General features: G+C 31.4%; 1 protein-coding gene across 2 annotated transcripts in view; it reads left to right on the forward strand.

The window, feature by feature from the left end:
• Positions 1–1,018: 1,018 nt before the first annotated feature.
• LOC149727824 (rho GTPase-activating protein 5-like) overlaps positions 1,019–25,327 on the forward strand; it is a 28,014-nt gene continuing 3,705 nt past the window's right edge. The window contains exons 1-24 of one of the 2 annotated variants that reach the window (XM_089889263.1): positions 1,019–1,164; positions 2,105–2,272; positions 2,739–2,864; positions 3,963–4,121; positions 5,168–5,416; positions 5,964–6,135; positions 6,483–6,675; positions 7,672–7,903; positions 12,228–12,335; positions 12,693–12,835; positions 14,014–14,284; positions 14,722–14,882; positions 15,145–15,265; positions 15,532–15,793; positions 16,170–16,444; positions 17,132–17,391; positions 17,802–17,907; positions 18,267–18,429; positions 19,515–19,582; positions 20,179–20,325; positions 20,974–21,146; positions 21,452–21,653; positions 22,223–22,399; positions 25,090–25,288. In XM_089889263.1, the coding sequence (XP_089745389.1) occupies positions 1,099–1,164; positions 2,105–2,272; positions 2,739–2,864; positions 3,963–4,121; positions 5,168–5,416; positions 5,964–6,135; positions 6,483–6,675; positions 7,672–7,903; positions 12,228–12,335; positions 12,693–12,835; positions 14,014–14,284; positions 14,722–14,882; positions 15,145–15,265; positions 15,532–15,793; positions 16,170–16,444; positions 17,132–17,391; positions 17,802–17,907; positions 18,267–18,429; positions 19,515–19,582; positions 20,179–20,325; positions 20,974–21,146; positions 21,452–21,653; positions 22,223–22,399; positions 25,090–25,288 (4,201 nt within the window). In that variant the 5' untranslated portion in view covers positions 1,019–1,098. The remainder of the gene's footprint in view (positions 1,165–2,104; positions 2,273–2,738; positions 2,865–3,962; positions 4,122–5,167; positions 5,417–5,963; positions 6,136–6,482; positions 6,676–7,671; positions 7,904–12,227; positions 12,336–12,692; positions 12,836–14,013; positions 14,285–14,721; positions 14,883–15,144; positions 15,266–15,531; positions 15,794–16,169; positions 16,445–17,131; positions 17,392–17,801; positions 17,908–18,266; positions 18,430–19,514; positions 19,583–20,178; positions 20,326–20,973; positions 21,147–21,451; positions 21,654–22,222; positions 22,400–25,089; positions 25,289–25,327) is intronic. The other variant, XM_089889264.1, reaches the window with a different exon arrangement.

Genomic DNA, 25,327 nt, shown 5'->3' on the forward strand with positions numbered 1-25,327 from the left:
CTCGTCCCATTTGGTAGTAACAATGAACATTTATTAGGAAGCCGTATTCTCACGACTCCCAAAGACCGTCTGTTTAAAATACTATCCGAATGTTTGAATATTATAGTAGGGTGGGGGAAGATGGGACACCTTTTCATTCTATGTTATCGTCCCATTTGTTAGTAAATAAAGAACAGTTACAGAATTATAAAACCGTATCCTCAGGACTCCCATAGACCGTTGTTAAATGTTTATAACCCGATAAGGATATTTGGATATTACGTATTAAAGGTGTTCCGTCTTCCCCCACCTTACTGCTCATCGTATGCTGTACCTTTGTAATTAAAATTGCAGTAAAACTTGCGATACTTGCGTGTTTAATAGAAACGCCAACCTTGAGAATGTCTTGGTCCGCGTAAATTACACTTTAAACTAATGAGTGCTCCGATATCAGCACTCAGGTGAGCGACAGTTAATCTTGCCCACGCGTACGGTTATGGTCAAATAGTGGTTTGTAACCTAACATACATTTGGGGTGTAACCAAATGAATTTTTATTAATAAATGCATTCCTAATTTAGGGTTGTTGTAGAATATTGTATTGTATTGCATTTAAATGGTTTTTCCGTAAACATACGGAATTTATTATGATTAGTAAATGTACTAATTAACAATTTAAATTTTGATGTATTACATATTTTACAAAAAAATGCTGTTTTAACTTAGTTTAAACCTTACACTGAGAAACTAAAGCTTTAAGAACCAGGCCTGAGCTGTTCAATTTTTCATGTGCGAGACATATTCCGCCAAAACAACGTTCCGTAAAATCCGTCACGGAGTTCGACACCGTGACAAGACATCATTATTGTCCAAATAAAGATTTTGTTAAAATGTGAGATTGCAGCCAAATGTTTTTAGGTTTAAAACATCTTTATAAAATAAGCGTATGTTTTACGAGTTTTAGTTCACCTAAACAGCTTAAAAATGTAGCAGTCTGAAATATTTTTTGTAAATCGTGTGTGATTATTTTTTGTTTTACCCTGTTTTTATTAAATTTATAGGTTTATGAGTGAGTGAGTATAAATGACTTTCGTTTTTATTATATTGCAACTGTGATGCGATGTCAAAAGAAAAGAGAAAGAGTGTATTCAACATTGCTGTTGTTGGACTATCTGGAACAGAACAGGTTTGTTGTGAATTCAGCAGCCATGCTTTTGTCTGATTCTTTTATTCGAGAAGTATTTACCTATGTGTGTGTATATTAACGACTGTCGTTTTGTTGCTAGTTTCTTTCTCTTTGTTATATTAATTAACTTGATCTTCGCATGTGCAAGACGGTTGTTTTTCGCGGATGTGCTATTAATAAATTTCGGCGTGCAAGCACATACATTATCAAGCCACGTTAGGAAATCCTACTTAATTTATTGCATATTTTTTTCCCTGTTTAATTATTTGGCGTACATAGAAAAATTATAGAGGGCATACCCAAAATTTTGGAAACAAAATCACTTGTGCACCTGTCATGCTTTGCAAACTGGTCTACCAAACTTATTATTTTTTGGTGTTTATTTATTTTACTTGTAACTTCTACTGTGATTTACATTCTGGTTGAAGAAACAGAATGTTTAAGATTTTTTACTGTGTTTTTGTGGTTGCTGCACATATTTTTTTTGTAGTAGGATGTGTAGTAAGGTGTTTAGTCATGTGATGGCTTGATGTTGATGGTAATGTGTCACAGTTTAGATGCAACATTGCACAAAACATAATTTGCCTGCATTGCAATACTGTTTGAGAGTTCATATATTTGAATTTACTTAAATTGCAAGAAATAGCTGAATAGTAAATAGTTTATGTAATTGGTCAAAATGTCTGTAACACCTGTTTTCCTGTTTTTTCAATTTTCTGCATAACAGAACAAATATAAAATTTCTACTTTACTTTCATGTACATATACAAGATTACAAGCTGTTGGGAGATGACTGTTCATGCTGAAAGCTACAGTTGATGAAGCTACCATTGCTTTAATAGTTTAATCTTCTTAAAGTTCTTACAAAGGATTTTCATCTATTTTTATCTCAAGATAAATGAATATATATTTGCTTGATCAAGGCTATATTTAATCTCAGATAAAAGGTGAAAGTGGGGTTGGCAAATCATGCCTGTGTAACCGGTTTGTTCGTGAGGAAGCCGACAACTATTACCCTGATCATACCTCTGTCCTCAGTCAGTCGGATTTTGGTGGCAGGGTTGTCAACAACGATCACTTCTTATTCTGGGGTGACGTTACAAAAAAGGTAGTTTCACTGTTATATACTTGTGTTTTGTAAATATTCAGTTTAATTAAAATAAATGCTATATTTGACTATATTTGAAGATAATGTTAATTGTTAACTAAATTTTCAATGTTTTTCCCCCAAAAAAATTTTATATAAAGTTGGGAATGTTTTTCCCCCCAAAAAATTTTATATAAAGTTGGGAATTTCAATGTTTTTCCCCCCAAAAAATTTTATATAAAGTTGGGAGGGAAAGAGGAGACACCTTTAGAACATAATATCCAACTATTATGATTGTGTTTTAAACATTTAACAAGAGTTTATGCGAATCCTGAGGGTACAGTTTTAAAATTCTTTGAGTTTTCTTTATTTACTACCAAATGGGAGGTGAAAATATAATGAAAAGTTTTCCCATCCCCCACCCTACTATATGTATAAGGTATATAAATATATATACATTATAGATATTTTATTTCTACTTTTTCAGGATGACAGTGGAATTGATTACAAATTTAATGTAATTGAGCAAACCGAATTTATTGATGATCAATCATATCAACCTCACCGTTCCTCATCAAATCAACTTTATGTTAAAAGATGTGCTCAAACCAAGGTAGGGAATCTATATATACATAAAGATTATATACATGCCCTATATATACATGCCCTATATATATATGCCGGATACCTAAATATGTGGATCAGTTAAAACTGTTAGAGTTAAATGGTAACAGTAGAAAATAATTGGTTTATTGTAGTAACAAAACTAAATTGTTTTGGACTTAAACTAGGTACCTATATATTAAACTGACTGTATTAAATAAGGAATGTATGTAACTTTAACTATTGTGAAAATGCTTTAGCCAAAATGTTCTCAGAATATTATTAAAGTGGTGTAGACTTTTAACAATTTCAATGTATAGGCCTATGGCCCTATATATAGGAGGTTGGGGCCTTGGGGGAAGATGAGACACTTTTTCATTCTATTTTCTTGTCGGTTTTAGTAGTAAACAAAGAACATTCAAAGAATTATAAAATCCTATCCTAACGACTCCCATACACTTTTGTTAGTTGTTTAAAACACGATCAGGATATTCAAGTATTATGTGTTAAAAGTGTCCCATTTTCCCCACCCTACTCTAATCATTAAAGCAGAAGCAGAAATTATGACTTAAGTAGCCTAGTGGGTTGTATGGAGTAAAAGCAAGCCATATAACATGCATGATGCATGTGAATAAAGGTCCAAGACACTCTTCAGTAAATTGCTATTCTGATTACCTTTTGTCTAATGGTATTGATTTATTTGCTATAAGATGTTAGATGATGTCATTGCTTGCAAGAGAAGATATCTCATTTGGCTTAATGTTTAACCTATTGATTTTTGGACTTAGCTTAAACTGTAATACGGATTGTCACTACAAGGACGTAATCATTATTTTACCATTGTTTGTTTTGCTATTATTATTGTATAGCCATAAGGGGGATGTAAAAATTCAATGTTTTGGGCAAAATGGTTTCACAGAACATTTATATATTTTGACACACCGTTGTTTGGGCCTTGAAATTTTCATTTTTATATGAATAAGCTAACAAGTTGCTTTGTGTAATTGTGTATTACATACGATACAGACTACAGACCATTGTGTGGGTGATTCTGGTATCAGATTTTATGATTTGATTCACAACCCATGAATCATCACATGTTTTTTAGATTTCATCAGCAGAAAAAATGATGTACATTTGTACCGACCAACTTGCCATTGAGTCAGACTTCGACGTTAAATTGATGCCAGAAGGAAAAGTTGTCATTGATGGTTTCATCCTTTGTTTTGACGTCAGTTTTGTCAAATATCGAACAATAGATGATCAGGTCTGTGTTTTGTTGATTTTTCATTATGCCGATTCAATAAATAATTTTTTAATTTTGTTTTAGTGAGTGACACTTATAAAAATACATAGGCTATACGGTATAGCCTATACCTATAAAAAAAGTGTCAAAACAATTATTTAATAAACATGTACTTTTTAAATTTTATAAATCACTTGTATGATAAGTGATAACAAACAACCATTAAAATAAAAAATCAGATTATAATATAAAAGTCAGACAAATTACGTGAGTTTATAACATTGCGTGTGACACCATATTAACCTGTAATATATGTGTTGTACTAACCTTCTAAATTGGCTGTTACTCTTCATAATAAAGGCAAACAATATAACAAGCGCATGCTGGCCTTTATTATCTTCATAAACTGACTGTTTATATCCCCTGTCTAAACAATTGACTTCATGTTTGGCCTATGTCTCTAATTATGGTTTTGTATCTGCTGCTTATAATGATAAAAGTACAACACACTGAAATGTTATTATTAAAACTTTTTGTGCAATTATTTGTACTAAATTTTTGATATTCTGGCCAAGTAATAAATTTAATCATACTGTTCTTGTACTATGTCCATACTATATTCATACCATGTTCAATTGATTTTGAAATATACGCATTATTATTTAATGAAATCAAGATATCATAATGTATATCCGTGTTTAGATATTCATATTCTGCCAAGTTTTTTTCCTAAATGTTTTTCTTGTTGCATGAGCGTTTTGAAATAAAAATGTTCGGTTTAGCAGTTAAGAATGCGAGTTAAAGCCTTAATAGGTTTGGGTTAATGTTTATGGCTTTAAAAGTCCATTTTAGAATGAATTACATCTAAGATGTAACACGTTATATAATACCTTGCCGATCATTGGGCCATCAATGTTAAAAATAAAGTAAGTTTTGCAAAAAGTGAAAAAACTATGTATTTAGCCTATCTATCTGGTATATACATACATATATTGGGATACATACACTCTTGTTAATCTACTCAAGCCCGGCCGTTGCTTAATAACCATTCTTTCTTTTTTTCACAGGTTCGTTTTGTGCAAAACGTGTACCACTACCTTGCTAAGACGAAGAAACCAATTTTATTTGCGCTCACAAAATGTGACGAAGCCCTCAACCCATTTGTTGCTGAAGCAATGAAGTTTGCTGCAAGCTGTGGTGGAAAACGTAGCAGTGGGATACCTGTTGTGGAGACTTCTGCTTCAGAGAACATTAATGTTACTCAAGCATTTCTTAACCTCGCTCAACTCATTGATAAGTCTCGCTCAAAATCGAAGGTACAGTTTTATTTAAATTTGCATACAAAATTATGAAGCTATGTCGACTTTAAAAATATCTTGTAATAATTTGTAAAATTATTATTTTTTTTTATGTGAAAATTGTATTACACAATTGCTGTACTGCAGTGGGGTATAACAGTTAACTTACAATAGTCAACAAAATATTTATATACTATCTCATATTTCCATAATATTTTTTAACTTTTTTCTTTAGCAATATTCTAATTTACTTTGGTGCGCACTTTGTAAAACCACCCAGATAAGTTTAAATGAGTATCTAAATAATAAAAATAAAAGCACTTTAGAAAATAACTTGTGGTCATCTTACCCTGACCTACTATATCATTGTATGCTGATTCGTTTGCTTATATTTTAATGCACACGCACTTGGAATTTACCTCAAAAACTGCCGTAAATTACACAAATAGATTAATTCAAAACTTTAAATCTTTATAAATATATTTGTATATATTATATTTGTATATATTATATTTGTATATATTATAAGTTTATGTTAAAAATAAAAATGCAACAACCATTCTAGATTGCTTCGTTTGAAGACGCAGCTCAAGTGAGAAAGGAATTGTTAAAAGATGCAAAGAAGAAGTTGGAGACGTTACTTGCACATACTGTGGTAAAATATGATGAATCGTGGACCACTGCAAGAAAAATACTTGAAAATGAGTTGGATTATCAACGCTTTTTGGATTTAGAGGGTAAAATGGAACAGCTGTTGTTGCCATTATAGTGTTTCAATCCGTGTGTCAGGGAATTATAATAAATGCACACTTTTATTATTTTTTTTACAACAATTTATATATTTATGTCTAGTACTGTGGGGTAAGATGGGATATGGGACCTTAAGCTAAAGCTCCTAAGCCTCATTTCCTGCTTACCTAGTCATGTTTTAAACAACTACCAATGATTTATTGGTAAAATACGCTCCATATTCTTAATACATTACAGTTTAAAGAAAAAAATCAAATAATATGCTGTCCTTTTTGTTTACTTTAACCATAGTTGTTCTCTTGTGCAGTATTTAACCATATAATGCTACACACAGGTAAAAATGCTGCTTCCAAGATCTTTCGAAAGCATGTGAATCGATTAAGAGACGAATACAGGAGTGAGCTACAAAGCAAGTACCTTCATTACCTTCCACGTGCGTTGAAACTTATTCTACCTAATGTTGTTTCATTGAGACCAACATGGAATGACACACTCATGCTCATGTCAAAGAACCCGAAATTTGACAGGTTAGCCTTAAATGATATATATATATATATATATAAATATCGTGTATTACTAGTGGCACAGCCAGAAAAAAGGATGTTCAACCAAAAAAGGTTAAAATATTTTTTTTATTATTTTTTAAAAGTGTAGGAGTCGTTACTCCTGAGCCATCCCTCTTGGTTGCGTCACTGTGCCAACACAGTGCTGCCAGGTTTTGATTTTTCTTGAAACACGGATGTAAAATATCATTTATACCTTTTTTATGTTAACTGTACAGTCTGTACACCTCTGTGAGTGTTATGTATTTTCCTAAAATATCAAGACAAATATAAAATTAAAATTGTAAAAAGTTCAAAGTTTATAAATTATTTCTAAAAATGTGTTTACGCATATTTTACTCCATATTTCTTCTTTAACTGCATGCTACAGTTCTTTAGGGTCACCATCAATTAATGTACCACTTTCGTGCTTATCATTTTAGTTAATGAGTAACTAATTTGTCTGTAGATGTTCATATTCTACATTACAACGTAGATACATAAGTTGAATAGTGTACTGTCTATAAATATGGTTTGATTATCATTTATGTTTTAAAATAATTTTTAAACTTTCCAATTTGTGTTTTATTTTGTATAAATTTGTTTTATATTAACATGCACAAGTTGTATTTAACGTAAGCATATTTGTTTGCAACTGTTGTTAAAGATAATTTAACGTGTGATAACCCTTTATAACAGTAATGGTTTACATTAAACTTAAAAAATATAGTACTGTGAGAGTGTGGGGTAAGATGGGATATCAGTAACACTTACATCCTATATTTGCTGATTGTGGAATTAACAATGCTCTTTTACAGTTGCGAACTTGCGATAATACAGTTAATTTTGTAGATATTCTTTGTTTACTAAACCAAATTTGAAATAGAATGAGAAAAGTGTTTAAAACTATATCCCGTCTTACCCTACTATACCATTACATTCTATTTTAAATTTTAATGTAAATGTTTGGTATTTTTTCAGTTGGATTGTTTCTTTGGATTCAATAAACTCAGATACCGGAGGTCGTCCCGTTGTTCCGTGGTATGAACATAAGCACATTAACTCCTTCGAGGATCGGAGGATTCCATACGAACTCCTCCTCACTCTGGAGGCGGAGCAGATCTTCCGGTTTCATCGCCAGGAGCTGGAAGTTGTTCAAAGAAGATGTGAAGTGAAAGATAAGTTCCGGGAGATGTTGGCTCATTCTCCGCAGGTGAGTTGAGACTTTTGGTAAATGTAAAATTTTGAAAGTTAAGTAAAATATAGATGATTGTTAAAACTCCAGATTCTGAGACAAAGCTGGTTTTTATAAAAAAAAATGTAAAATTTGGAGTTAAGTAGAAATATGGATAAATTTTGCAGCTCATTCTTAACATTTCTTATGCGTAGGGGGCTTGGCAAGAATTTTAGTGATGTATATATGAATTTAGTATATTTATATGCTTGCAAACACTGCACATTTATTCAAAGTTTATCCATAAATAAGAAACAGTCTTAGCAAAAAAAATTTACAAAATAGGCACAGCATTTACCATTGAATAAAGCCTAGCCTTAAAAAGCAAATCATAAATTGTGGCAAGATGAACTGACATTTCCAGAAAAAGAAAATCAATAAACATAAAAAACATCCTTTCTTAGACATTTAACTTAAAATAATTGGCTTCATACCTTATTAATAAATAGGGCTTAGTGGTTGAATAGAAATTTTATTCTTTTATTCTATATGGGCGAGGTTCTTGCAAGTTAAATATAAATATGTAGAATATGAATTGAAAACTTTACTGTATATTGCCATATTTACTATGTTAGGGTTCATACCATTGCCAATGTATGCAATGCTAACTACTGTTAAATAAACATATGCGAAAACGATGTTTCCCAACCTAATTGTGTGAGTAGTATATTGAATGCTTAATACACAATATATTTTATCAGTAAAATTTTAAAACACCCGATTAAATAACATATTTATATCTTACTATTAAGTCTGTTATAAAAAATCTCTAATGTTAGTAGACTTACAAATATTAAATGATTCTGGAAATGTTATCACATATGTCACTTAGGGAGATAAAAATGAATAACAAAGTTCTTAAAGGCAGTATGTCACGGTATGTGTTAGTGTTATATATTGCTCTAAAATTGCTGTGTCAGCACTTTGTTGTTGTTTTGTCACATTTGAAGTTAAAGTTTATAAAATGCAAAATCAATAGATTATGGCTGGAAGCAATGCGATTTATTTGACCAAATAAGACGGTCTTGTATATGGGAAAAACACATTTGAAATTTGGTGTTGTTTTACCTTGTTTGTAACATTTTTAATAAACAATTAGTTATAAAAACACATTTTTCAACATTTTACATTTACAAGAGGTAAATAGGATTGGCAGTGGTGTATTTAATAGTAGCCTTTTAATACTGTTTCATTTTAGCACTGTTTAAATTTTGTGTTTCATTTTTGTTAAAAATTTTAAGAGTTTTTATGAGTAAATTTTTATCATAAAACGAAAACAGGGGAAATGTTGCTAAAAATAGTAACAAAGTAGCAGTTTTTATGCTGGTACTTGGCTTAAAGGTAACCGGTTTTATTAGTGACTTATTAAATAGCATACTTTGAATAGGATTTTGTGACCTTGTATAATATGTTTAGCAGCTTAACTTGGTAAAATGCTTCTCAAAATTGGAAATACTATGTATGTTTCCCATTCATCTGTTAGCTAAGCTTATGAATTAGCTAAAATTCGCAAATATTGCCACATTCTGTTTCATATGCCTACTTAACTGCAATGCAATCTATGCCAAAACAAGTATATAGTAGGGTGGGGGTAGATGGGACACCTTTTCATTCTATTTTTCCAACCCATTTAGTAGCAAAACCGTATTATCACAACTCACAACTCACATAGACTGTTATTAATTGTTTAATACGCAGGATATTTGGATCATATGTGCTAAATCAAAATGTGTTCCATATTTCTCTCCCCTACTATACATATACTTTTAATTTGTTTAAGAGCAATTCATTCTATATTTGCTAGATTTGCAGTTTATGTGCGATTATGGTTAAGAGGTAAGAAATTGCGTGGCAGACATTTTAGTTTCGGCATTTTATTTTTGTTTATTATATTTCTTATAAGTTCATCCTTTTATTTGACGTTATTTTTTATTTTTTTGTTGTTTTATTTTAAAAAGACCTCATAATTTAACTATTTATATTTAACTATTTATATATATATTGTATTTAAACATTTGCACTGCCCTAAAAGATTAAATAAGCATATAACAAGATTTATTTTCAATGTATCACACAATTTCATGTTTGTTCAAACTGAACACCAGTCACCCAGTGTGACATTGGTCAGTCAGTAGCAAATATGACTTGATTATATTCGCATATCAGTAACTTGGCAACTAAACATGAGGCAGTTACACAAGTCCTACCAAGGATTCAAATCAAACATATTAAGAATTTATATTGCTGCCAGCGTGCCAGGTATATTATAATATTATACTTGTATTCTGGCTCTTTCTTTTTGTACTTGTTTTTTGGCTCTTTTTTTTGCTGTGTAGCCTGTTTTTTTTTTCTGACAAAGAAAACCTTAATAGAAGTAGAAACTGTGTTAAACAAAATTGAGGAGCTAAAATACAAGCATATATATTAGGAATCTGTGGTATTTTCCAAATCTCACGTACTCTAATATGTATGTTATGAGTAAGACACTGTACAATGTTATGTACATGAATGCTTTCAGTTTTACAATGTCTGTTTTATAACATTCGTTCCATGTTACGGGAAATATTGGTACAATTGCTATTTACATATTAATATACATGTATATATATATATATATTTTTATTCAGCTTGAATATAGAATATAGACAAAAGAATTTAAAATATTTTATCAACAATAATATTGAAAATTGAAACATCATATATATATTCCAAAAAAATGATGTGCTACCATCCGTGTTTAGTCAACACCAACAAAATATATCTGATCATATGATTCATACAAAGGTATTTTAACTTATTTACTACATTATCAAATGTTTGTATAAGGCCTATGCTTTATTTCATGCTTATACATGCAAACTGATGTAGTTACATACACTAGGAAAAACATTAATCTGCAGAATTGCATATTTAAAAATTAGACACCATAACTACCCTAATAAAACTTAAACTATTTTAATATGTTGAACAGAATTAATTTAAACGTATTTGTTGTGTAAGAAACTTAAAGTATTTAGGTTTCTTTCCTTGACAATATAACAAAAGAGTTTTTCCAATTGCGCAGTCGTTAAAAAAATGATAAACCTTTTTTGGTCTAGATTTTTTGTATTCGTCCATTTTTTATCATAGATTAGCAGGCTATTATTTTTATTTCCTATACACACACATATTGGAGCATATTGTTGGAGATACAAAATGGTTGCCACCTACATAGATCTGAGTTAATAAGATGTTAAATGTCACATATGTTGTCACATAGAGAAGTTCCTAGAAGTTGAAAATATTTCTAAACAATCGAAACATTTTTTCCTATTTTAAAATCCAAATTTCCAATACATCCAAATTTCCAATATATATTGAGTTACAAAGTAACAATAGTTTTTTTATGTAATATTACACATAAAGTGCTTGCTTTAAGTTTGCATTGTGTTTTCTGTTCTATACCTCAAATGTTGCATTGAGTGACGGACAAGAAAAGTGAACATCCTTCATTTTTCAAAGAACTCCAGTGTTCTCTGTCAAACATTTGCAACTTTTTTTGTTATCCTCAATAAAACATATACACAGTAAAAATTATTATGCGCTAGAAAATAAACTGTAAAAAGTATTTTAATTTTTTGCTTTTTTTTCAATAACTGATTATTAAACGGTTTTGGACTTTTTTTATCGATTTAGATATTTAAACTGATAACACTGTTTAGATACGTAAGCATTACAGTCAGTCGTATCATTGTAATGCCAGTTTTGTTTTGTGTTTAGTTGCATTGAATGCGAAGATTTCAGTTTTATCATTATATGAATGTTTCTTTATTTAAACTAACTATCAGATTTATTATTGTGTTATTCTAGATGAGGTTTTAAAACTCTGTCATATTTTTTTGGTCAAAAAATATTATTATAGAATCTTGCAGTTGTATGTCAAAATGCAAGCTACCAAAATGGTAAATTGATTATTGCACTAAAACAATATTGTGATTTGAAAATAACTGCATCAACTAAAAAAGTTCAAAACTTCAAAATTAAGTTCTACTTGAAGGGGTATACCAACCAATTTTTTTAGTACCTGGATTGTGTTTCGTTTTTTAAAACTTTGGTGGTACCTTTAGATCACATTTGAGCATCTCTATGATCTATCCATATACAAATTTTATTTTATTCTTGGTATGCTTCATTAAAAAGCATGTATATTACTGTATAAGTGTTCCTATTATAAACAAGTAGAAAAAATATTCAAATTCCTACCTTATAATAAAACCTCTGACTGCCAATGCAGGGTTTTACCTTAATATTTTTCATACTACAGGTAACTCCTGGCAGGGAATGGGACGAGGTGGCGAAGTTTTTCAAACAAAACAATTTCTTTAATGAAATAAGTGAAAATGAATTGTCCACCATTTATGAGCAATTTCAGGTGTGGTTTCTTATTCTGAAAAAACAATAAAAAATTTGTATGTGATATAATGCTATATAAAGAATATGACCATAATAAAGCCATAATAGGTGCAGATTCAATTTTATTTATTAGCTTGCCTTGCTTAATTGACATGATATATTGCAAATTGTCCATATAACTGCACTGTCTGCACATAACAACACAATGCACAAAATTGTGTATTAAAAAAAGTAGTCAATTTAAAAATCCATCATATTAATTTTGTAACACAAGTACAGCTTATAATATTGACTTTCAGACAAGTGCATAAAACTAAAAATATTTCAAAAGACTATATTTTGTTTTAAATTCTGTTGTATCACGGATTTTTTACAGACTGAAATTACTGAAAAAGCTAAAGACAACTTCCAGGAACTGCTGTGGGAGAAATTGGATATTTTTGCTTCTAACAATAACGGAACACACATGGATATTCAAGGCATTGCATCTTGTCATGATGCATTAAAAGAAGATCCTAGGTAAGAGAAACAAGATAATTGTATAGTAGACAACTGGAGGTCTTTATATATTTTTTTTCATAGATTTTCGCACTATACAGTTGGTATAAGGCATAAGTTATCCAGAATTTAATTATATGTTTGTCTGTGGAGTTGCCTTATACTGTGTAACTTGTATAGTGTTTAAAATTGCTTAGACATGTTATTATACATTCCAAAACATTGGAGTTATCTGATTATCTGCTTTTTGGGAAAAATAAGGTGTAGCCTTATTCTATTAAGTTGTATTACTAAGTATAGTAGGGTAGGGTAAGATGAAATGAAACATGTTTTTATTTTAATTTTTTTCCTTCCATTTGGTAAAAAAAAACAAAGAATATTAGCAGAATTTTTTATTCATAGCCCCGCGACTCTTTTTTTGTTAAAAAGAAATGTTAATTGTTAAAAACTATCAGAAAATATGGGATTTAAGTGCAACGGCATCCAATCTTACCCCACAGTACTATATTTAAATTGCTTAAAACACATGTGTCTCTATATATGTATGTGTTTAAACCTATAGCTGGTAACTGCCTATTCTTTATTTCACATCACACAATACACATCTTCTAATTATCGTATATGAATATTTATGATCTGCTCTAGCTTGATAGGAAGTGTGTAGCCTCGCTGCGTTTTGTCTGTTTATTTACAATAATAATTACGTACATATGCATCAAACATCGTAAGTGAAACAGTCTTACTGCCTATCAATGTGATCTGTGGATATATTGCGTGTTAGTAGGTTGAAAGTTGCTTAAATAATGTATTAGTATTATTAAGTATATATGTGTGGGGGTATGTAGTAGTCTACTACATAATAGTAGTCATAGTAAGCATTTTGTTGGGTGCAGAAATGTTTATTTGGTAAATTAAGCCAAAATCAATTTTTATGTTTCTTTTTTCTTATTAATATTATGTGTGATTAGGATAGGCAAAACAGAGGTTATTTCGTATTTTAGGCTTAGGCTACAGATCTGTGTTTTAAAAAAAGTGAAAAAAGTAAATTGAGAATAAGTTTACAAATATTTAAAAAAATGAAAAGTTAATTAATTGATAAACACAAACAGCTTTTACTAGGCATACTTATTCCATTTTTTTAACTGTAAAAATGTTTTTATATATTTTACTATATTAAAGATCCTAATTTCTTTTACCAGGTACATTGCAATGGCAAAACTTCCTAAGCAACGAGATGAAATTTTAAATCGTCACATCTCGGAAACGTTGTACCCCCCTGTAGACACATGGGGGTCAGAGTGCTTGGGTAAAGTATTGCAAGTAAAGCGTGATTTAAAATCGGGAAAACACCAGAACAGTTTTATCCCATCTCCCTCACTGAGGTGGCAGCTGAAGGAAGGTTCTGATTCATTGAATGTTGTCCTACTTGGTGCTGATGGTTTGTCTCATGAACTAGCAAATGAAATCACGGTAAGCGAAAAAAGCAAAAAGTCATACAAATTAGGATGACATTTTTTGCTACACCTATGTTTTTTGATGGTAATTTTTTATGGTTAGAGATTCATTCATCTTTTGCAGTTTGTTTTGTAAAATAGTTAATTATTTTATTGCAAATTTTCTTTATGGGTAAAGTACTTGCCAATGACCTAGGACTTAGGCCAGATTTGGCTTTTATGTGTGCAACTTATATTGTACCCAATCTCCAAAACATGCTAAAAGTTTAGTAAAAAATAATTAGTCAATTATTTGAACACAAGTTTAATGGAACAAAGGTAAAAAATCTTGCTTTAACTGTAAAAACTGTAAAATTTTAAAACATTTTTTGCAAAAGAAATGAATAAAAAATGATCAAATTTGATAAAAACTTTTTTTTAAATAAACTAAAATTAATAAAAACGTGATTCCAGGTACATTCATCTGATGACGAATACACATTAGATGGTTGCATTCATCAGTTAAGACTTCGTAGTATTGATGGTAATGTACGTTTGCTCTCAAACTCATTCAAGACTTCATCGTTTTCACCCCATGGTTGTATTGCTGTCTACTCATCAATGGAGTCTCTACGGTGGGTAATGTTTTGTGTAGCTTTTTTTGAATATAGTTTTACAATGTTAATTTTAGGGCTGTAAGTTTTTGTAATTGGAGAGACATTATAAATTTTAGCACTCCAGTTTTACGCTTAAAACAGGTTGTATCATTGCTGTTAGCTGTCTGTATGATAGTGTTGTGCAGATTTTTTGTGTGTATTTTTTAAGATAATGTATTTTTTTAGATGATAAATGCATTCAAAACAATATAGTATATAATAACGTGTCATATTTTTTTAGTTACATTGAGAAAAGTTTGGAAAACACGGTGATGTCTCTTCCCGATCAAGCAGAAGCTCCTCCCTTCCAAGGATTGCCTGTCTCTATATTGCTCGCTAGTTATTCCAACTCTGAAAAAGAGGTTTGTTTTTAGAAATTTTTTTTTAGAAAATTAATTGGTTTTAGGTAAAAATTATATTTAGGAATTAATCGTTTTTAGGAAAAAGTGTTAATAACATCGTAATTAACAAGATAATGGGTGAAAAAGCATACAAGCATCTTTTTGCCCTACTGATTTACTGTTTATAGTATATTAATGTCTCAAAAATATGCAAAAAATAAATTTATATATTAATATGTATATACGAAATTAAATAAGTGCAAATAAAATTTAAAAAGTATTTTCAGGTTCATAAACTCCGGGATGCGGGAGAAAGATTGGCATCTCGGATCGGATGTCCATTCATTGATGTTCTTCCTCCGGAGTACGCATACAATCGCCGCTTCCATGAATCTCAGATCCGACTCGCGATGCGGTCGCTTATCGAGGGAATCAAGGAGCGAGCTGGAAGCGGGAGGAACAGCACTGTTGATCCGGATCAGAGTGGAGGAGTGGGAGTGGATGGAACACTCTCCCCGGACCTCAGGATCATCATGTGCACCAGGAAAGGTAAAAGTTAACAACAAAATATTAATAACAGTCAGGGGGTGATCTAGATGGAGTTTTTGGTGTTAAAGAAATAGTTAAAACACATAAAATAGTCGCTGCTACCATTGTGGGCGTATGTGTCCTTGGGTAAGACACTTAACGACAATTGCTCCAACCCAGTGGTCACTAATGGGCTGTCCAAATTATCAGCCATACATTAAAAAAATCCTCCAAAAAATAATCACATACAAAGTAACGTAAATGGTAACCCGTAAGCTGGCACGAGGTGTGTGAACACCAGTGTTATAACCACTGTAGTTTCTGCTGCGCGAGGTTAAAGTAAGTTCCATTTATTCAGGTAATGTTTTAAGGCAAACTTTTCATATTTTCAATGTAGGAGATTTATCTGCTGCCGAGATCGCTCTTTTCCCTCTTCTTAACCACGCCTCCTTTCGTGACTGCCCACCTAAGGACACAGAGGAGGAAGATGATGATGCTGAACTCCCTGACTCCGTCGTCATCGAAACTTATCTTGGTAATCGCCGGCGACGGATCGCCGTCACACTCACTTCGTACCAAAGTGCGCGACACTTACTCAGCAAAGGTCACCCCTTGCATGGATTTATTCTTGTTTATGATACGATGAGGAAAAGCTCATTCTCAATTCTCAAGGTAAAAGCAATTTTTTTAAAACTGTTTATTATAAAAAGCAATTTTATTTTAAATATTTATTATAAAAAGCAATTTGTTTAGTATTATTTATTATAAAAAATAATTTTATTAGTACTATTTAATATAAAAAGCAATTTTTTTGGTAATATTTTTTATAAAAAGCTTATTTTTGAGTAATATTTATTATTATGAAACAATTTAATAATATTTCTTATAAAACAATTTTATTGGTAATATTTATTATAAAACGCAATCTTATTTTTTAAAAGCAATGTTGGTGTGAGATTCTATTAGGAATATTAAAACAAAAATTTAAAACTGTGGTATTGGTATGACATTATAGTTGATAGATATGTTAGTTCTATGAGGTACAAGTCATTGTCAAGGGGGCAGATTTGGCTCATTACCCCCCTTTTCAGGTTTATGTTGTTGTTTTGTTAGTTCTCTTTATCTCAATTCTCATATCTCCTGCCTGAAATGACACCATACTTATGTATTGATGGAATTTGAATATAATCCAAGGTTTAAATTTGAAACCACTTAGTTAGTGAGTAATTTACCATTACTTATTCAGCAATAAAATAATATGACTGTTTTTAAAATTTATAGTATGTTAACTCTTGTTTATTATATGATACTTATTTTTACATAATATATGTGCAATTATTATCTATTTAATACCTGCAGGTGTTTGCGAACAACACAGCGAGTGCGTACCCCCTTTTACTGCTGTGCGTTTCCCCTAACGAAGAGCGACCTCCAGCGGCTGCGTTTTTTCAGCAAAACAAAATCGCTCGACAGCTGGTAGTCGACGGCAACACACTTGCCGACAAACTGCAAGCGAAGTTCGTGAGCGCTTCGTCCAAGCATCGACACCAGCCTCAAGTTTACAGCACTTTCTTCAAAGATGCGTGGGAGCATAAGGAAGACACTGAAGCTATCCACAGGTAGGCAAAGCTGCTAAGGTGCTAACTATGGGTGCACAGGCCTATTGGGCCACACGTTGTTAAAGAGGCAAGACAACGAAAAATAAAATAATGGAATAAAAAGTATTTAACAATTTTGCGTTGGGATTTAAAAAAAATTACTTTCATAACGGCTCCTTTTTATATTTATACAAAAACATAAACCTATTATATGCCTGACTTCTCGGGGGTTAAAATGTACTATTCTTAAAAATGCCCAGAGTTGTTATTTCATAAAGATTTGTTGTTTTGTTCAGATTTGTTGATTTAGATCTAAAAAATGTTTTTTTTTTCTTTCTGTATATTCAATATTGCAGTGAACCAGTTTTAGAGGAAAAGAATGTATTATGTTGAGTTTTCTTTACCTTTTTATTATTTTGGTAATTTTTTAGAATCAGTCGGGTTGTTGTCGAAAGCAACGATGATGTCAAAGAAGACGAACGAGAAGAAAACGGAACGGGAAGTTCGACTCCAAGATCATCTGCATCGGAGAGGAAGGTGAAATTAAAACTTTTTTAATCTTTTTTCATTTATTGAAAATCTTTATCATCATCATTTGTTTTAATTTCTGACCCTAATCTTTATTCCATTATTTTATAATTCTTACTGCTTACCAGCTAGCTCAGTTTTTATTTCCATTTCGAATGGACAAAAATAAGGTTATGGAATATCAGCCTGAGGGTTACTGCTTTAAAGGGGCATACCAACAAAAAAAAATTCCCATATGAATAGAGATGTCTAAATGTGATCTATAAGTACCACCAAAGTTTAAAAACCTTACAGCTTCTGAAAAAAAACGAGTATAACAAAACCTGGAGTCGAAAATGACATATTCCACATATTTTGGCATATTGCAGAGTTTTGGTGGCGAATACAAAACAAGTTATGAAGTTCCGTACGTGGACAGTGATATCGCACCTCCAAATTCCCTTCATTTCAATGTTTCAAGTCAAAGCACTTATACTGAAAGTCCAAGTACCTGTGATGCTGATCGTGCAACTCCTAGTTCAACTTGGTCAAGTAAGAAGTTGTTTTGATACACCGCTTTAAAATAATAATATATATTTGTCTCTTCAATTATGGTTGCAAAGATTGTAAAATTGTTAAAACAAAAGAGAGAGATAGCAACAAAACTTTATTTGTTTATTTGTTTACAGTAGTTTGGAATATAATTAAAACGAAAAGACAGGATATAGCGACAAAACAACAGTTGTTAAAACACACTTTCAGTTAAAACATATTTACATATTTAGTTTTCTGGGTAAAGGGCAAATGTGGCCTCTACATATATAATTTTTGTGTAGACCAAGAATCTCTAAAATACTGTAGTTACTAATATTTTTCAAAAAAAAATTATCAATTTATAAAACTTTTTATTTACAACACTTATTGCTAGACATTTCTGAATGTGTCTGTCTAATCTGGCCTAAATCCAAGGCCTTGGACAAGGACCTCACCCACGATTTGCCAGACACATTAAAAATTGGAAACACTGTAGTTTAAAAAAAACATTTTTCAATAAGGATATTTTTACCAAATTATAAAACTGAAAGCTTATTATATAAAACCGTTATTACCAGACACAAATTTAAATATGTAGGTGTTGTATTAACAAGACACATTCACGGTCAATGACGAAATCATCTGTTGACTAACACTGATTGAAGGCAATTTTTGGACCAGTTAAACGTTAACTAATCTTGGTCATATTTGCTTTACTTTGGGTAGTAGATCGGCTTGTACCACCTATATAAGCTTTGACATGGATTTTAGTAAGAGGAACCAGCGAAATAGCTTAGGGATAGGAGTTACACAGTCGTTCTGACCTTTATATAATATTTAGAAAAGTAGAAATCTCGTAAGGCTGTTGGTATTGGTATGTATAATGTATTTTATCTCAAGGTATAAATTTTATTGCTTTATTGGTTTAGATAAGTCTAAGTGTTTAGGTATTTTTAATACTTTCGTTTTATAAATGCTTGTTTTTTGATATTTTGTAAGTGAATATCTGCTACACAGATTTTGGATTTTTTTTTGTAATGTTACGAAAAATTTCTAAAACAAACAAAGAAATTGTTTGACCACCTTTTTATTTTTGTTTAAAGTAGGCAGTGATGATTACAGACCAGAAACACCACGTGCAAGTCCAACTGCTGGATTAATAGATAATGAGGTAGGTGAAGCATAGTTTTGTGATGTTACATATGCTGTTACTTTTGCTACCAGGCATTTTGTAAATAATCCTTTAGCAGCTAATTTTGTACGAAAATAACCTAATTTTTTGTATTTCTCTTTTCTGATTAAGTCTTGCCAGATGCAGACAAAATGTCAAAAATACACCCCGTTTTATACCAGATAAAAAAGCTAAAAAAATAATTATAGGATATTACCATATGCGAATCACATAAATCATGGTTTAAGTTTCTGTTTTCGGTATTTTTTTTAATTTTTAATGTGCACAATGTAAAAAGTATGGATTGCGCATAAACTCTCATTTTCTGTTTTCAGCAAATGGCCTAAAATTTTTTTTTATGTTAATGTGATATATTATTGAACTATGCATATTATAACTTCTAAACCTTTTTTGCTATAAAGCGTTCTAAAACCATATTATACACAAACATAAATTTTAAAAGGTACATTAAAAATAATTTTAATTAAAAATAACACTTAAAAACTATGTGAAATACTGTTAGGGTATTCATTTTCTGTGATTTTTACACTTGATTTTTTTTTCTCATTTAATTTTTGTCTTTTTTTTTGTTTCAGATGAACCCAGCCTATGATAATTGTGAACCTTACACTAAGAAGACGTCGCAACCAAGTCACCTTTACCCGAATAACTCAACAAATGCTCCGGGAAAACTCAACCCTGATCTCTTAAACAGGGTTGCTGCTGGAATCAAAAAACAACCGGTCAGTTTGTGTTAAATGATATATTTAACCAATTTATGCTCCTATGCATAGTAAACATAGGATTAGTAAGATACATTAACACAAGTGTGAAATAATATGAAAAGATTGAGTGCGGCCTAACTTACGTGTCGTTGTGAATATGAGAAACAAGCAGAACGTTTTATTTAGCTATGGTGAATTAATGGTACCAGCTTTGAGAGACTTTCGATAGTTAATTCCAATTTAGAACTCGTCTGTTAGGCGTAAAAACGTGACGATATAGCACAGTAGTAAAAGTGTTTGATTTGTAAAAGATAGCTGGTTGGAAGATAGCTGGTTCAAAGCAGTTATCATAGTAGGGGTGTCTACACTCCAGTGGTTACTAATGGGTTGAGTATAATCGAACCACTGTATATGGTTCACAATAGGAAATAGGATACTAGTGTTATAAATAGCACTTGGTAAGCACTGCTAGGACAAATAAACCTGCACAGATAAACCAAAAATAGTTTGACATACATTGGCACTGACTTTATTTTTTGTTTAATAATTTTCAAATGAAAACAATTTTTTAAAAAAGATTTTAACAAACTCCAAGGCATAAAAAATAATTAAAAAAATTGTTTTCTCTGTCTACAGTTCGAAACTAATTCCTCGTTTCCACGACAGGTCAGACAAGCGTTGCTTCTCCGCCAACAGAGTCTATCGGACACACTTGCCCCGGAACCATCACACGAACCCCCATATATGACGGTACATGACCCAACCAAAGTTGGATTCCGTGTTTTACCTCCGGGATCTGAACAAGGGAAGCAAAGTGAAAGCAAAGCTGATGAATCAAGGTTTGGGGGCTCTTTATGCTTTTATAGTAGGTGGGGTAAGATGTTTTATTCTCTTTTTTATCCCTTGTGGTGGTAAACAAATAGTATTTACAGAATTATAGGAGCATTGTCTGATCGTGTTTTAAACAATAAGCAATGCTGTTTTACAGTCATTAAGATGGGGAACTTATTTTTTTATTTTTTTTGTATACTACCAAATAGGACGAGAAAAGCAGAATAAAAACATGTTTCATCTTACCCCACTCTACTATACCTTATTTAACAACAAAATTTATAATTTCCATTATAACATTTTGTACTTTTAGTGAGAAAAGCAACCACCTGCCCCGTAGTTCTGCCATCACCAGCAGTATTTCCAAATGGCAACCTAAGAGCATGAAACGTTCGTTAAAGACGTCAGACATTGAATCACCCACTGCTACAACCCCCCCTACTATTCGATCATCACGACATTCAACTGCCGATGTTTTATCACAGTCGTACAACGCTCCTAAGAATGACGATACTGTAAGTTTTGGCACTATTGGTTTTAATTAGTGGCGTAGTAAAAAATAAACATACTTTTTAAAAAAAAGAGGTCTCGACATGTAAAAAAAACCTGGCTGCACCACTGGTTGTGATTGTAAAATACAGGTGTTTTTATTTTAACGGCTGTGTGCATTAAAATTGATTGTTAACAAAATATTGTCTTAAAAATTAAAACCATCTTAGATTATCCGGCACTGCAACACATTGGTTAGCGTAACCTCTTTTTAAAATTGTCAACAATAAAGTTACATACATGGTAACTCATGAGCTGGCACAGAATTTATGAAACAGACCACCCGTGTTAAAAAACTGTTATTTTCCAACCATGAGAAAATAAAGCAAGTTACATTACATTCAGTGAACAAATTTTTATGAGGTTCATGCGGTAGCACGCCGAATGTTGGGGTTAATTTGGGGCCAATCTTGGGGTTCATGTGGTAGCAACTCTGGGTGTTGGGGGTAATGGGCCAGTACTGGCCCACATAAACCACATAAAATAGAATTGAGAAACTTTTAGAATTGACAAACTTTTATTATTTTATACACAGGTAAGTTTAGGGCGAGGGTTTACCTCCAGTCAGGAAGATCTTCTTCATCCTAGTCCCTCCGTCCTCTCATCCTCTTCCGTGGTAAAAGGACTCTTAGAGAGGTCCTCCCATACTCCCAAGGATGAGAAATTATGGAGGAAAGAAGAAAAAAGAAGGAAAGAAGAGGAAAAGAAAAAGGTAAAAAATAGAGTTTTAGTATACAAGGATCTGCTACTATTCCTGCTCATAGGCACCAAAACTGGGGTGGCAGGGTGGGCAGGCTTACCCTAAAAATTTGGGCACTGCATTAATCAGTAAACTATAAAATTAATAAGTTAGTTTTGTTTCATAACACATGTGTCTAACTTTCCCTGCCTCTCTGGCATTTTAAATGGTTTGATCTGTATGTCGTGCTCAATACCGAATGTATGAGATTAGGTATAGCGAGCAATTATTTCTAACTTCAAATAACAATTTCCTAAAATTGTATTAAAGAAATTAAGAACAAGTATTAATATTTTTTTTTTTTTTTTAATGTTGTATACCTAAAATTTTGTGCTAAGGAGTACAAACGCTTGTTTAGTCATATTCATACAAGATACAATAGTTTGTCATGTCTTCCTATGAGCCTCACTCTCATACCTACAGGTTTAAAAAAGTTCAGACATTGCATTTTAGCTTGCAGCATTTATTGGCAGTGAGACAAGTTACTAGCCGCACCAATATGATATAAACAGTTTATTTGTGTTTTGCTTTTAAATAAGAAGTATCAGTTGTCCATAACTTGTTATTCATTTTATACAATATACAACAGTTATATTGGTTATTAGGAACATTAGTAATAGTTTATAAGAACAGTTTCATGAGACAGGACAACATACCAGCTGGTATTATTATGAAAATCCATATATTGTAGTTTTTATAATTTCAAAAAAATTTGTATAATTATTTGAAATGTTTAAGCAGTAAGCATGTAGAATATATTTATATTAACAAATTTGTTTAGTCCTACCTTTTATTTTAAATAATTTGTTTTATATATCTATAGATTAGATAACTTTACATGGCAGTAAGTGGTAACGTTAATGTTATTCACGTAATATGCAAATTCCAAAATATCAAGTCTCAATTTTTGAAGATAAAATTAGTGAAAATATAGCAGTTTTCCTTATGTACAAAAATGGAGTTAAATTTGTCTCATAGTTCAGTAATTGCGTGGGATATATCCGTTCATGATGTCTCCTGTCTCAACTTTAGTTATTTCAGTTCAGTTCGTTACATGATGATTTTTCAGTGCTGCGCGTTTCAAAACTTTTTTTTACCAAGTTTTAAAAAAGGTTGGCTGTTATAACCAGATTATGAAGCACTTTGTGTGAGTAGTTGCATGCTTCGGCATTTGCGATGCCCTGACATTATTCTGACCATGCGCTGGAAATCATTCAGTTTTTATTGTTTCCTTCAACCGCCGCCACCTTTAGCTACATTGTGTTGCATTTCCGCTACATTTGCTATTATAGTTCGCCAACGCACATAAGAGGTGTAGCAATGTATGAGCAATGCGTCAGCCCTGTACCAGACAGATTTACGTTTCCTTTTATGTAGACCTGTTGATTTATTAGACATGTACAGTTATAAAAAACAGTTGAAATTTATTGTTATTAATATGCAGGTGTTATAATATGTATGATATTAGTGAGGTACGACATGTGCAGTTATTTGTCAATTACATCGTAATTCAGGTTTGTAATTATTTCTACTTCATTGTTATATATATATATATATATAGATTAGATTATTTAGAATTTTTCTATGAGTGGTGCAATTATACATTTTCGGTTAAATAACCATCTTATTTACTTTGTCTGTGTTTGGTTTTAAAAATTACACTACCATAAAATAATATATAAAACAAATACATTCCGAAAAAAACATTTTTTTTTCCAGTGGGCTAGTTATTTAAGTGCTGTTTAAAAATATTACATTAGTTCTTATGTCTGTAGTTTATTATTATTCCAATACATCTAACAATACTGTAAGGAATATTTCAAACAATAGCTTGATGTAGTTCCTGAATTGTTGTAATGAATCATAATATGATAACAACAACAACGTGCGTCATCTCATTCATGTATAATACAAACTACTTTATTCTATAACGCAAACTATTCCCAATTATTGGTCATGAACTCTTTGAGGATAAATTACCCTCTGTCTACTTTATAGTGTCTGTAACTTTTTGTACATATTTCAGTAGTGTTTGTTCAATGTTATGTATTTTTAAATTCAATATTAGGAGTTAACATATAGCCTATGATATGATACATTTCATGGTAACAAATGTATTTTTTCAGTAGTAAGATAAATTTTATTGGTTGCATTTCAAAGTAACAAGTTCCTGTTAAAATGCGCTGTGTATAAAGACACTGATATTTTCTCGAGACAGAGGATACACCCACACTCTGCGTACCCATGTTACCCCTATGTTTCTTATACTTATGTATGTCTTGATATTTTGTGCTGTCCTGACAACCAAACAGACAGCAAAGTTATATAATTCTGAGAAACAATTTAAAGCCTATTGAAAGTTAAGAATTAGAACTTTGTTGCTATGTATAGAAAACTGTTGTGGATTGGCATTTTGTTTCTGTTTGTTTAGGGTTAAAAGTTGTTGGCTTTATATATATATTATATATCAAGTTGTTGGGTGTGAATTTGTGAAATTAAGTTATAACTAAACTGTTTACATACATATTTTACTTATAAAAAAAATGCTTTTTTACCAAATTTAATTTCTTTAAAATTCCATGGGAAAATATTTCCAAAATTAATTCAAATCGATTGGTAAATTTGTATACAAATGCAAAGACAATCATGTTTTTGTTTTATAGGAAAAAGAACAACGTATTCGATATAAAGAAAAACAGAAACAAAACCAATCAACCAGACACCCCCCAAACTCAGTAGCAATCGGAAACAAACATAATGTTTCGGATTATTTCAATAAAAACTTGGATGAGATAATTCAAGGGTTGAATCATATGGTTCCACTCTTTGTGGAGAAGTGTGTGCAGTTTCTTGAAACTTATGGTGAGTTTTTTTAACATTTTCCAATAATTTCTTCACATG

This window comes from Ciona robusta, chromosome 11, assembly GCF_009617815.1.
Source record: "Ciona robusta chromosome 11, ASM961781v2".
NCBI lineage: Eukaryota > Metazoa > Chordata > Ascidiacea > Phlebobranchia > Cionidae > Ciona > Ciona robusta.